Here is a 14,914-nt window from a genome sequence, read left to right on the forward strand (position 1 = left end):
GGGAGGTTGTAAGGAGAAGTGCAGCTGGAGAAGTAACAATTGGCTAAATATAGGTATTGAAGTAAGAATCTAAACCGTTTATTTTTTACTTTTTACCTTGCTTGAATTGCAATCCGGGTGCTAGCGTCTTCAGGTATAGCCGTATAGGTGGTTTGGACTTGTCGTTTTACTATTTTTAGTATTAATTTTATTGTGCGGACTGCGGTGGGATGGTGATTTTCTTATACGGGATATTCTCATATTCTTGCATTTTTTGAAGCGCGTATGGATGAGACACTATCAGTTTGGAATTTTCATCTTTAATTGCTACTAAAATTAAACCCTTTTTTATTGACAACTTGATCCATTTTATTGGTTTTTATGCCCCTTATATTAAAAGTGCCTCAGTCAAAAATCTCAATTATACCATTTTATTTGTTCTTATTTCCCGGTTAACAACTTGAGTAATATGGGCGAATTATAACCATTCTAACAAATGCCAATCTAATTCCTTCCATTTAAATCGGATGCTCTCTAACAACCAGCTGAAGAATACTAAAAAAAACGAGCAAATTTTTTATTCTGCACCTCAATAATTTAGCAGTCCAAATGCAAAAAAAAATCATTTTAAATAATGATTTTGCTTCAATAAATTTTCTTTACTTTTAATAAATAAAAGTTAATCAACTACTTGAATTGTCTTCTCTCTTTATACATCTCTCCTCCGTGGAACTCTATTAGTCACTCACTCTTTCTCCTTTGAATTTTTTTCTAGTCACATCTTAATTTCTTTATTTTTTTTCACTTCTCCATACCAAACCTGCAAACGAGGAATCAGCATTTAAAAGGCTAGACTAAATGCAAATGTCCAGAAACACCAGCAAAAAAAAAATATATATATATATATAAAAAGAGAGTGAAAATTTATTGACGACAATTTAACTTGACAACAATATTTTTAACTTGATTTAAAAAATATTGTCAAAATTATCAAATTAAATAATTATTAATAAATCTCCAGCCTATATGTATTCCTAAAAAATAAAATACTATAGAACTTAACAATATTCTCTAATTTTGAAGCAATTCAATGACACAACCTGATATGTCCTATCTCCGGAGAGATTAAGTCGCAGTGTGTCTAAGCACGTCCTAACCGAAAGAGATTAGTCTGTGTGAGTTAGTTGTGTATTTATTACGTGTCCAAGTGAAACTGAATACTGATCCGGTAGGTACGTTACTCTATCCTCTATGTACCGTGCATTGCTGGATTTGTGGTCTCCGAGCTCAGTGAATTTTAGAGTATTTATAGGTTGATAGGTCGGTTTGGATCTCGTACGGAAACCCGACTGGACTTAATCTCACAGACCAGCAAACCGGTTCGAGTCTCATACGGACGACTCGAACGGGCTGACGAGTCGATATAATTATCTTTCCTTATCTCTCCTTGGAATTATGATTCAGTAGGAGTTAAGTGGATCTGGTCTCAAGTAAAACCATCTAGCATTGCCATTTGTCATTGTTCTTTGTGGGACAACATGAAGCTCTCCCTTCCGTTCAAGAGACCGAATCCTCCGGGGCAGGAAATTCCTGCCTCCAGAGTCACTGCGGGTGGATCCTCATTTAAAAACAGTAACAGTAGTTAAACCCTTTAACAGTAACCGATCACATCCCGCAGTGACTCTGGGGGCAGAAATTTCCTGCACCCCGGAGGGCAGGAAATCCAGTTCCTCCGTTCAATCATTCTCCCTCGTGAAATAAAAGCTAGAATTAGTTAAATAATAATAACTGTGAATGACGCGGATAGATCAATAATTGAACTGATACTGATACCTTTCTTGTCTCTCTCTCTCTGTTTTTTTTTTTTTTTTTTCGAGTTGTGACTTGGAGAGAAACCGATGAGGCAATACAGAGTTTCCTGATGCCTTGACGGACACAATCTTAATTGTGACAAGTCACTGACATGGTGACCCCACATGACGTGAAATGTTATCTAAAGATTTTATAAAAATTAAACAGCATGCCTTAGTTCGATATAATATGAAAACAATGTCTGAAATATAATCGCATACATTTAATGTGTTGGCTAAACTCATGTTTGGAATTAAGATTGTGTGCGTTGGCTTTTGCTTACTGAATTTTATTTAACCAAATGAGAGGTGTACATTTGTTTGGAATAGGGTTGCCAACGAATCAAACTAAATCAAACTTACTCTACTTTGAATTTGAATTTGAATAAGATTCGAATCGAACTAATTTGATTTGTTTTAGAATGAATTCCAATTAAACGAGTTAATTGTGAATTTTTTTTTCTAATCAAAGTCAATCGAACTATGAGCTTTTTTTGACAGCCCCACCACCCTTAATTATTTTTTTGTAAATTGATAGCTTAAACTAAGCATTGCATTGGATTATTTGTACCTATTTGAAATGAAACCTTGATTTTGCACTAAACCACTGGCGTTGCTCTAATTTGAACTGTACATGTTAATTTGAGATTTGAAACTAAATAGTTTGTGAACCAATTTCGAACGAACTAAACCCAGGTTGAGTTTGAATAAAATTCGAATCGAACTGGTTTAATTTGTTTCAGAACGAACTTCAATCGAATGAGTTAATTGTGAATTTTTTTTTTCGAATCGAAGCCAATCGAATCATGAACTACAAGCTTTTTTTTGACAGCCTAGTGTACACAAAAAATCTAGACGAACAACTCGACCCAATGCGCAGTAAAATTAAGATCCTCTGAAATAACTTAAAAAAGTTAAAGTTAAATTTAAATTTGGACGTCTATTACGAATTAACAAATAAAGTTGTCTCGTAAATTTGAACAGGGATTTTTGTGGGACAGCATGAAGCTCTCCCTTCCGTTCAATCATTCTCTCATAAAATAAAAGCTAAAATTAGTTAAATAATAACTGTGAATGACTCGGATAGATCAATAATTGTACTGGAGTAAAGCTAGGGTGTGATATGCTTACCAAGAGAGTTTGATGAGCACAACTCTAAAAGTATATCAGATCGATTTCAAACACCAAATTCAAACCGTTGAATTTCATGTACGTCATGAGTGATGTATGTACACACAAAATTTTGAAAGGTTCAAGTTTATTTGCTAAAAATGTCAAGCGGTCAAAGAAATGAACATTTTATAAGCTAATTTATAAGTTATTTTATATATTCAATTTTTCTCATTTCTTTGACCGCTTGATCTTGTAGTAAATAAAATTAAAACTTTTAAAATTTTGCATGTACATGCATCACTCATGAAGTACATGGATTTCAACGGTTTAGATTCGGTGTTTGAAGCTGATCCGATATACTTTTGAAGTTATGATCACATCCTATTACTCATTGTACTGATACTGATACTGATACCTTTCTTTTTTTTCGAGTTGTGACTTGAGATACTGATACTGATACTGATACCTTTCTTTTTTTTCGAGTTGTGACTTGAGAGAAACTGATGAGGCAATACAGCCGATTTTAAGTTTCCTGATGCCTTGACGGACACAATCTTAATTGTGATAAGTCACTGACATGGTGACCATGACGCGAAACCTAAATGACAAGTGTACAAGCATCAAAAGAGGAAGAAAAAACATTAACTAAAAAAACACATCATTATGGTAAAAAAATAAATTAAAAGAAAAGAAAAAAAAAATCTAGACGAACAACTCGACCCAATGCGCAGAAAAATTAAGATCCTCTGAAGTAAGTCAAACAGTTAAATTAAATTTGGATCGTCTATTACGAATTAACATATAAAGTTTCTCAGTTTAATCTGATTTTAGATAAATTCAAAATTAAATTATTTTAAAAATCCGACAGAATCACCTGCAACACCGAGAAATATTATTGTGACAAAGAAAATCGCCACAGACGATCTGCCTCACAAATCGCACTACCACGGTACCACCAAGCGAGTAGCGGACTCGCCATATTGAGAGCAGTGCATATTAGATTTACCCATTTCAGCCTGGCCCGGCCTGTTCCGGCCCAATTTTGTCCAACCAGCTCTTGGCGCCATTTGTAATAATCCAATATTACTCTGCGTAGGTGTGTATCAATGATCTTATTAGTTTGCGGAGGTGGTAATATGATTCTAGACTTGAAGTTGAAGATGATGTGGTGAGTCCCTACATTTCTTGAAATTCGATCACTTTTTCGTGTTTGTTTTAATTTTTGTAAATTAAGGGCTTTGGAAATATAGAACATGTGTTCAAATCCAATCGTTTAAAGTATCTCGGTTACTCCTGGTTACTGCATATAACATGTTCGATGAAAAGCCTGATTGAAATTTTTGTAAATTAAGGTCTTTGGAAATATAGAACATGTGTTCAAATCCAATCGTTTAAAGTATCTTGGTTACTCCTGTTTAGTGCATACAACATGTTTGATGAAAAGCCTGAGTGAAATTTTAAATTAAGGGCTTTGGAAATATAGAACATGCGTTCAAATCCAATCGTTTAAAGTATCTCGGTTCCTCCTGTTTAGTGCATACAACAAGTTCGATGAAAAGCCTGAGTGAACTTTTTGGAAATTAAGGGCTTTGGAAATATAGAACATGTGTTCAAATCCAATCGTTTAAAGTATCTCGGTTACTCCTGGTTAGTGCATACAACATATTCGATGAAAAGCCTGAGTGATTTTTTTTGTAAATTAAGGGCTTTGGAAATATAGAACATGCGTTCAAATCCAATCGTTCTGAATCATTTAAAGTATCTCGGTTATTCCTGGTTAGTGCATACAACATGTTTGATGAAAAGCCTGAGTGAAATTTTTGTCAGGCTTATCAGCTCAAAAAGCACCGAGCACGCCAGGAGCAGAATAGGAGTTAAATAAATAACTATTATGTGGGAGATACTTACGATCTGAAATAAATAACTAATTTCTGGTGCAACGTAGGCAACAGTCATATGGTTTATAAGCACGCTCAACACTCTCAACAGACTTTTAACAATAGGCCGAAAGCCAAACGATTAAAAGGTTCATTATAAGTATTTTTCTTATTCTTTTCTAAGGAAAGAATGTTGAAAAATTTGTGCAGATTTAACGAAATTTGATTTTTTTTTTTTTTGGTTATATTTTCCTTTCCCAAAAAAAGAGGACACAGTCTTGCAGGGTCTTATATGCATATCACAGTTCTCCTGAAGTTTCTTTCAAAACTGAGGCTACTATGACAGTATAACCCTAAAGCATTTCTTCTTTTGGATCTGTTGGTTCTTTATAAAAGAATGAAAAATAAGTAATATTAAAGAACATCCCAAAAGAATAATCTATTAAAACTATCTGAAGAAGAAGCAGAGTCAGGGATACATACAAATGCCACACATATATACAGTCAATTCTCTTCAGACGAGGGAAGCATTACACTCATCCAACAACCAAATCTCTCTATAGCATATAAAGGACCAACAAACACAAATATTATTTTGTACCATACAAGCATTTTTAAGTTAATTTAACACTACAGAGGTCTTTTTTACAATTTTATAGTACTAGCCGGCCTCAACAGACAGTATTTCTAGCTCAGCCCACCAAAGAGGGGAGAGGCGAGGGTATGCTGCCTCAGGTGAGATGTCGATCACCTCTCTTAACATCTTTGTAATCTGCCGCATTGATGGCCGCTGCGTTGGATCTGGGTGCACGCACTCTTGAATTACTTGGCATATAACCACCAGTTGTTCTTCCTCGTATTTCTTAAGCGTTGGATCTAGTAATTTTTTTATCTCTCTCTTGTCATCTAGATAGTGATTTGCCTGTGTACAACATATGGCAGGAAAGTAATAGTCATGATTCTAAACCAACTATGCATCTTCTAACCAATTGCACTGTACACACATAATGTGGAGAAACTAACAAAAGGAAACATCACTTCACATACCCAACTTAGGATGGAAGCTCCCTCATCATCACGCTCAGGTTGTCTCCCACTAATAATTTCCAAAAGAACAAGGCCAAAAGTGTAAATATTCATTGCGCAATCAGCTACAGTTGATACCATGAAGTCCATTGCTTCCTTTGACATATTCCTCTTTCTCATGACTTCTGTCCATACACTCATATCTGTGAGCTGTGAGTTACCAAAGTGATAAAATTAGATCATAAGCATTCAACCAAACAGAAAAAAAAAACCGCACAATAAACCTTCTTAGTCTCTGGATTTAGTACTTTATGCCTCACTTATTTAAAAAAGAAAGAAAACAGACCATCTCATTGGTTTTGACTTCGAGTAAGTTTGGATAGAATTGGTAGATGGACCATTGTTGGTAAAAAGCTACCAATTTTGTATACCATTTTTCAGATTTTGGACAGTTTTATCTGATAGGTGCACTGTAACTACGGATGCTCAGGGTGCAACTTAAATTAGCAGTTGGCTACTATAGTGAATAACTTGCGGATAAAAGCATAGTGTGCTCCATCTAGTCAGTTTTTTTTTTTCTCTCTTTTTTTGTCCCGTCATGTGACAGTTGGTCTTCCCTCAGGTTCAGTGACTTTAGAGGACTTGCACCAATGGGAAGACTTTTTAAAAAGAGCTGTATTAATGAGTTGGAGGCAATACGAGTCTCTGATATCTGTAGTTGTTTGGATAAATAAAAGGGAAAATATGCTATGTTTTGAGGGTGTGTGCTGAACCTTTGATGCTCATGGAATGAGAGCCTCTGGTATCAAGGTAGTAATGTTTAGTTATCCTTCTTGTAACTATTGAATGTTAACATGTATTCTTAATTAATGAAGCTGGTTGCTCAGTTATGAGGAGAACTATGACATGTTTATAGTTACTGTGGAAAGTAGTTATAAGGTAGCCGATTTATGTGATTCTGTATTCAAGAACACCACATCTTCTAGGCTATTTTCCACAGTAATTATGAGATGATAATTATGATGTACCTTGGCAGCATAATCATCTGTTAGGAAAACAGTGTTGCTCCGAAGACAAGGGAGGGTGACTGGTGGGTCACTCTGATGCATGTGTTGAAGACAATATGACATTCCCATTATTATCCTCATTCTTGCACCCCACTCCAGCGTTTCAAATTCTTTAACTGTATCAGTAATTCAAGCTTCAATATATTATTAATTTGCTTATTTTGTAGATATTAATCATACTTATTAAATTATACCTTTTCCTTGTGCACCCTGCAAAACCTTTTGGATAATGGAATTGACCCAATAAAACATGAGAAATATCTTATGCATGGTATACCTCCATATAAAACATGAAAAACTATACAAGCATGCCACTTTGTCCCTCATCAAAGTAGAGAGGAAAAAATGTTGCAAGGCAGATATATTTCTAATAAGTTCCAAAGAAACTGGGGAAAGGGAGGGTTATGTACGTGATATTTTTCTATGTTCTGAAAGAAGACAAGTGACATTTGTGGTTTTGCATGGGTACAATTAGAATAATTCCATATATGATATTAGTATTCTGCAGGAATATCAAAACAAATTCGCCTTACTATGAAGATGGTCATGTAAAGTGCCGTTGGGAGCATACTCCAACACCATCATCCTCATGAAGGGCTCATCTTCCTCGCAGTACCCGAGAAGATTCACAAAGTTTTTATGGCTTACTCTTCTAAGCATATCTATCTATACAAATAGAAAAGACATATTAGAAATATTTTAGTAGATGTTAAATTCATATGGTTTTACATTGGTAGCTGGTTTATGTGATTCTTTTCTGGATCTAAGTTAAACATAGTATATATTCTTGAGTTGTGTCAGTTGTTCCATTAGATGACGGTGGCACTGCTGCAATAGTTCATTACATATGGTTTGAACTGAGCATGAAAGATTACTTATTGAGTATGCCCCTTTTAACTGTCACAATGAGTGTAAAATTATAAAAATTAATTGAATATAGAAGCACCTTTCTGCAGAAACAAGTTTCTGCACGAATAGACCAATCCTTGAGGTTTGTGATATTGGTGGAGATAACTGCAATCTCGGTCCCATTTGAAAGAGTTCCTTTGAAAACAGTGTAACAAGGTTCCTGATCATTTATTATGTTGCTGAAGTCCTCACATGCAAGCTCCAGCTCTGCTTTGTCCAATTTTTGCACCCCTGTATGGTTTTTAATTTTAATTACCAAAATTATAGTTTGTTCATCGTTTACAACATCTTATTGTCATGAAAATGTAATTTCAAAGAACAATTGTTTCTGGATTAGTCCAAGATAGGTAATGCCGGTGCTTTCTCAAAGAAGCTATATTACCAGGCTGTTGGAGTCACTAGAATGCTACATTAATAACGGGTAACAGTGGCATAATACCCCTATAGTGCTGTACCATTCCCATACCAGTATAGTGTCCCCAGACAGAAATCTCCTAATTGTGGCATTTTCTGACTGAAATTAATTTTACTCCTGAAGCTATGGAGTATTTTGCCTCAGTTGTTTCAAAGCCAACGAAAATCTTACCTTGTATCACCAATGCCCTTTGAAGTTGTGCACTGAGTCCAGTTTTCCAAGGACTAATAGCTGTCTGAGCTTGCTTGCGGAATAGAACTGCACTTATAAGGAGGCATGCAACGATCAAAATGGAAGCCAAAATTATTACATACTTTGACCAAGACACAGAAGTTCCAGTCGTGCTTGCTTCCTGGTCTGTTGAGTTTGCTGACGACATGCTCAATTGTTGCTGCTCAGAGACACTGTCATCTGGAACCACACCTATAAGATAAAATAAAAATGGAACTTTCAATTGCTTTTTTTGAAACTTTTAGTTTTACAAGGCCATCAGTCTATTTTTTTGTACAGCACTTTTGATAGTTGTTTTCTTGTAACTGCTTATTGGTCCGTTTTCTTTCCTTTTCTTCTTTGACTTCCTTTCTTTATAATGCGATGTGCGTGCATCATTCTTTTCATTTCTCAGCATGGATGGTTAAAAATGCACCTGATGAGTTACTGGTGACTGAAGTGAGGTAGGGAAGAGCTTGTGCAGCTACAGATGCGGAAAATGCTCCACTTGCAGCAGAAAGGATTTGATAATCATACGACGGAGCAATATCAGAGAGGTCTGAGTTTCCCAAAAGGGCTGGTAAGTTGTAGAGTTCTTGGATAAGCATTCTCCGTGACTGCTTTTGAGGCCTCTCTGTATTTTGTACTATGCACAGATCATTTCCCTCTAGTAGAAGAAAATGTCAATAAAAAAAAAGTTAGTTGATAGAAGATCACAAGATCAAGGATCCAATCACTACTGGGTTTAAGAGTACAGTACTATTCAGATATTATACTGTTACAGTGCAAATTATGGTACCGTGCCAGTATTACAGATTTTTTTTTTAGCCAATTATAGGACCAATTACATTAGAGTCTGGTTCAGGTTCAGGGGTGAATTTAGTGTGATTTGGGCCATACTGAATTGTAATGGTACCATTCTCCAAGACTGAAAAGGTGTAGAAAACCATTACTGTCTGAAATTGCAATCCTCCCGTAGCATGATGCCTCCTTTTCTCTCAAGTTATTCACAGCAGTTCGTTTACCTTTTGAACTAGACAGGATTAAAGAAAAAACAAAAACAAACTGTGGTTAAGCAAGCTTAAAGGGATCATTTTGCGAGGCACCATAACATAAATCTGATTTTAGAAGGTTTGTTTCTTAACAATTCTCATTTTACAAATGAACATTATGTACCTGTAATTGATTTTCCTATTCACAGCAAGGCTACTTCCATATTTCTCATCAAGGAGAACATCTTTTATATTGTTGCCAGAAAGTACACTGGAAATAGCATGAAAAAATGTTGGATCAATTTACTGGTCACTTAACTAATCATTATTGGTGAGACAAGAAAAAGGGGGAAATATCATACTGTGTTGTCAGAATACTTGGATCTAGTCAGCTAGTGGATAAACTAGTACATATCAGATAGGTAATTCAGAAATTCAGGTTGCTATGTCATATTTGAGTTCATTTCAGATTTTACGGTTCAGAAGCTTTTATTTGAAGCTGGACCAGAATTAATCAGTTTACAGTGTTTGTATGATTGTATCAGGCATTCAGGCATAATAACATACCTTTTTTCTGGTACCAATTATACTTAATAATTATTATTATTAAGCATTGAATGAAATTGTGATATTAGATTACACATCTTACGTTTTCTTGAGGGATGGAAGATGCAAAACTTCTGATGGAATCTCTCCACTTAATCTATTTAGGCTTACATCAAAAACTTCAAGCAATTTTAAATCACCAATCTCTTTTGGAATTGATCCATAGAAATGATTTCTCGAAAGAATGCTATAGTTAAAAGAAAAAAACAAAGATCATGATATTAGAATGAATTTGCACACATTCATAGGCAGGAGAAATTAATAATTGATGCTTACAGAGATCTCAGTTTAATAAGTCTTCCAAGTTCAGGTGCAAGAGTACCAACCAATTCAAAGCCTGTTAAGTTCCTACAAATTTCAAGCAAGTTAAGGTCTCAGAATATGTTTATTAATACATTTGTTTATTGCCAAAAAAAAAATGTTCTTTGGTTTGCATGTTTTTCTGAGAAAATCTTCATCTTTTCTTCCAATTTACTGTAGAACTTGGGAGTCTGGCTATCAACAATTGTGCTTTGTTTTTCTCCTTCCTCATTTGTTTGATCTATGAAACATAACTTTAGTTGAAGAATAATTTAAACAGTTTGCATGATCATGAAGCAAAGAATTATAACAGTTTAGTAATCTAATTAATGTGAGGACAAATATTGGCTTACAGAGTCTCTACATTAGATCCAATACAGTGAACCCCCTTCCAGCTGCACGGGTCACTGAGGTGCGGGTCCCAGTTATCCAAGGCTCGAAAGGGATCGACCTCCACACTTACTCGGAACGCATATAATGCCCTTCCTAAGTTTTAAACCATATAATTAAACACATTCATTTTTGTTTAAATCAGTAATTAAGCTATACATTAGCATCTGTTCAATGATAATCTTAATATTTCATCAACTTACAAGAAACAGCTTCATTTCTATCGCAACAGAGAAAATTTTGTTGCAATTATAAAAAAATAACTTGATTGTGTGCAAGAAAAAAGAGTTTTAACGTAATTTTCAAATAAAAAGAAAATCAAGTTTTTGTGATATATATAGATATAGAAACAATTTGTAATTTATATATAAAAAAGGCGCTTCTTCCGAATTCAAAGGCCAACAAACTAATTTTTTTTAATTGGAATGGTGGTTTTTATTGATAAAAAATCAATAAAAACCTCTTTTTGCAAAACGAAGATGCCCAAACGAATCCAAATTTCATGAAAATTAACCTGATTGTTCATTAGATAGGAGCGAAAACTTAATAAAAAAAAAAAAATAGGAATTTGGAAAACCAACCTTCTAGATTAATACATGAGCATTGATCGATGAGGAGGCAGAGAAATAAAAGAATGAATATAATGAGCCGGTGAGCCGACGACCACCAGCCCGTGTCCATTTTGCCGGCCTCGACAAGCGGCCGAGAAAATGAACTTTATCCAGCTGGCCTCTCTCTCCCTCCCTCCAAGTCCAAACAGCCAAAAACAAACCAAACAAAATCCAAAATGTACTACGTTAAAACCACCTTATCTTCGGCCCCAACTTAGGAGAGAGAAAAACATGATCATCTCTCCAATTTTCCTGAGAAAAATGGAAACGCGGAAAAGGAAGGATGAGCTGGCCCCATAACCATGTGTCAATTCAAATCTGCTAAGATTGGTATATGGGATAATGGGGCTCCCTTCCCCGTTGTAAGCTGAAAACAAACAGAGATAGGGAAAACTGTTTCTCAATATATACACCTCCCAAATGCTAGCTGCTTCTTTCCTTTCTGTGTGTCAAATAAATTTCAACATTAGGTGCTGTTTTTCTATTCTTCATCCATGCTGCTTCTTGTGTTGCTAGCTAGTACCTAACGATATTGATCACTTGTTGCAGACATAGTGACAAACGAATGGTTTGGGTTCGTTTCGGTGGGTTAAAAATTTGTGATTCGGATATAATTTGAATATAATTTAAAAATGATTCGGTATAATAAAGAATAAGAAAAACCCAAAAAATAAATTCTAAAAAAAAAAGATTTTAAAAAAATTTGCGTTTTGTTTTTTCACTTTTTCCTGCGAATAATTTGTGACTCGCATTTTATTCGCGAATCAAGTGTATTATACTTTTTTGGCATTTTATTCGGAATTCGGTTCGAAAACGTCAAAAAAACAAATAAAACATAAATTATTTACAAATTATTTGCGTATATTGTTACTATGTTATAGACTTTATGCAATATAATGATCAATCCAAAAGTATATATATTATTTGGGCTTTGATTGATATTTTGACCACTTAATCCTAATTCCCTTAATTTATCTTTGATGAGGTGATTTTCTAGTAAAATATTAATTTGTTGCAATTTCCTCCTGTTCTATGTATTGTTCAGTTTGATGTTTACTAATACCTTGGGATATATTTTAAACTCCTTTAGTTTGAATGTAATTTGTTCAAGCTTTTAAATAATTTTGACCATATTTCTGATCTTGAAATCACTAAATTTCACAAAAAAAATCTCTATATATATATTATGTCCTTTATAAGCAAATAATTTTAGCATGCTAAATCAAACATAAATTTCACCTATAATTCATTTACACTGCGTTGATGAGTATTTTGTTCAAGTTTTTAATCAAATTAGGTCACATTTATGAACCTAAATCACAATAACTAGTTGATAATATTCATTACATGTGCATTAAATTTATTTGTTATAAATTAAACAAATACATCAAATATTAGGCGCAAATTTCAGCTTATAACTTATTTACAGTACAATTGTGTGTGTTTGATTATGTTTTTAATAAATTTTGATCCCAATTTTAATTTTAAAATCACTAAAACTAACATATTAATCTTTAACTTATGCCAAAGAGTCAATTAATTTATTTGTGCTAAATCAAATATTATGCACAAATTTTAGCTATAATTCATATACAGCACGTTTGTATGTTTGTTCATTTTTTATTCTATTTTGACCACATTTATGATCTCATATCTCCAACACTAACAAATAATTTCTATCTCATGTCATTCATGTGTATATTTATTTGTTATAAATCAAACCGGTACATCAAAATTTTGCATAAATTTTAAGTATAATTTATTAATTACCATGTATTTGTATATGGAGGAGGGTTCAAATGCCTCCATTTTTTGTGCCTCCATCATGCCTCCATTTTTTAAAACTTTAATAACTTAAGATTTAAAACTTAAAAGTCAAAATAAAACCGTTAGATGTGATCTATGTTATTTTCTCTATGTGCTCATAAAAAATTATCACATTTCAATTTTGTTTTTATGTGAATCAATAAGTTCAAAAATCAACGTCTAGAAATCATCCAAATTAGTGCATTTTTTACAAGCTCTTGATGACAATCAAAATAAAATTGAAATGTCATAATTTTTTACATGTGCATAGATAAAATAATGTAGATCATACCCAACGGTTTTATTTTGATTTTTAAGTTTTAAATTTTGAATTATTAAAGTTTAAAAAAATGGAGGCATGGTGGAGGCACAAAAAATGGAGGCATTTGAACCCTCCTGTTGTATATGTTTGCTCACGTTTTTAATCGATTTTAGCGACAATTATTATTTTATAATCATCAAAACTGACATGTAATTATATAATCTCTATCTTACGTCCTGAGTAAATAAATTTGTTTGTAATAAATTAAATAAATACATTAAATGTTATGTATGAAATTATGCTGAATGTAATTTACAGTTATTGTGAGTGTCTGTTCAAATTATTAAACAATTTGAATTATATTAGCGATCCCAAAATTATCAAAATTTATTACGGATAGCTTACTATATGTCTTTATTTGCTCTAAATCAAATGCTAATGCAATAAATATTTTCCCTTCAAATGCTAATGAAAAGAAAAAAATTTAATATTTTCTTATACCAATAATTTTATGATAACGTAACCCTCCTTTTTGACAAATATTTATTGTTATATTATAATGGGAGATTCTTTTTTCGTTCCTTCTCATTTCATTTTGGTTGTCAGATTAATATTATCTTTTACTTGGTGAAGAAGTAACTGCCGCCTTCAATATCAATATAAACATTGACTTCATCTAATGAGAAAAAATAACTTAGTAAAAGAAGAAAAATAAAGAGGGAATTTTATATATGACCCTCGAAATTCATAATTCTATTTATCTCTCTTAATAAAAACTCACATCTTTACTCAATTTATTATTTTTCTATTAAAACTCATTTTAAAGTTGTAAATTATTCATTTTATTCTTTATTAGAAAAAAAAATGTAGCATGTTTGAGAGAAATTTTAGTAATCTAATAAGCCGGTTATGAGAGCAAGTGATTCATTTTCTAACTTGTGACATATACACAAGCGTATACCTGAATATCAGTGTGTATGCATCACAAATAGATAAATGGACCATTTGTTCTTAGAAACTGACCAATTAAAATATTGAACATTTTTCTTACATACACTACGTACTTTTATTTATTTATAAAGGATAACATGTGAATTTTGTAAATTTATAATGGGTTATAATAAAAAAAATAATAAATTGAGTAAATTCGTAAGTTATAAAAATTTAGAGGGGTTAATATGATATTATGAAACTTAGAGGGGGATACGTAATTTTGATGTTTTTGAGGGTATACATCAAATTCCCCCAAAAGTTAAAGTAGATAAGATGAAATATTCCGACAGTGGGCCCCCATACTTTGATTCTTTGATATCAGTCCAGAATCCAGAGCCCGCATCGTCTGCATTAACTCAAAAGAGCATATTTTGGGTTAATACATCTTGACCGTTCGATTGTAAATAGAGCCCATCCGGTCCGCGCCTAAAACGTATATGACTTTAATATTAGTGCGGATCTAATCTGCACGAATCTTAATGTTTATTGGAAGGTTCAGATATATTAA

The 14,914-nt window shown here is 33.3% G+C and overlaps 1 protein-coding gene and 1 long non-coding RNA gene across 2 annotated transcripts; one reads left to right on the forward strand and one right to left on the reverse strand.

Annotated features, from left to right (window-relative positions):
• Positions 1 to 5,355: 5,355 nt before the first annotated feature.
• LOC144558974 (protein MALE DISCOVERER 2-like) lies at positions 5,356 to 11,724 on the reverse strand. The gene is made up of 13 exons (XM_078307862.1): positions 11,316 to 11,724; positions 10,698 to 10,830; positions 10,321 to 10,392; positions 10,088 to 10,231; positions 9,623 to 9,709; positions 9,400 to 9,479; positions 8,883 to 9,113; positions 8,408 to 8,659; positions 7,859 to 8,052; positions 7,446 to 7,578; positions 6,874 to 7,028; positions 5,867 to 6,055; positions 5,356 to 5,741 (listed from the first exon to the last, which is right to left on the reverse strand). Exons 1-13 carry the CDS (start codon positions 11,413 to 11,415, stop codon positions 5,481 to 5,483), a joined length of 2,031 nt encoding a protein of 676 aa, XP_078163988.1. The 5' UTR covers positions 11,416 to 11,724; the 3' UTR covers positions 5,356 to 5,480.
• On the forward strand, positions 8,896 to 9,784 carry LOC144558979 (uncharacterized). Its single transcript, XR_013513072.1, has 3 exons — positions 8,896 to 9,026; positions 9,488 to 9,577; positions 9,648 to 9,784. It is a non-coding gene; the product is annotated as an uncharacterized LOC144558979 (long non-coding RNA).
• Positions 11,725 to 14,914: the final 3,190 nt, after the last annotated feature.

This window comes from Carex rostrata, chromosome 9 (assembly GCF_964058835.1).
Source record: "Carex rostrata chromosome 9, lpCarRost1.2, whole genome shotgun sequence".
In the NCBI taxonomy this organism is placed as follows: domain Eukaryota; kingdom Viridiplantae; phylum Streptophyta; class Magnoliopsida; order Poales; family Cyperaceae; genus Carex; species Carex rostrata.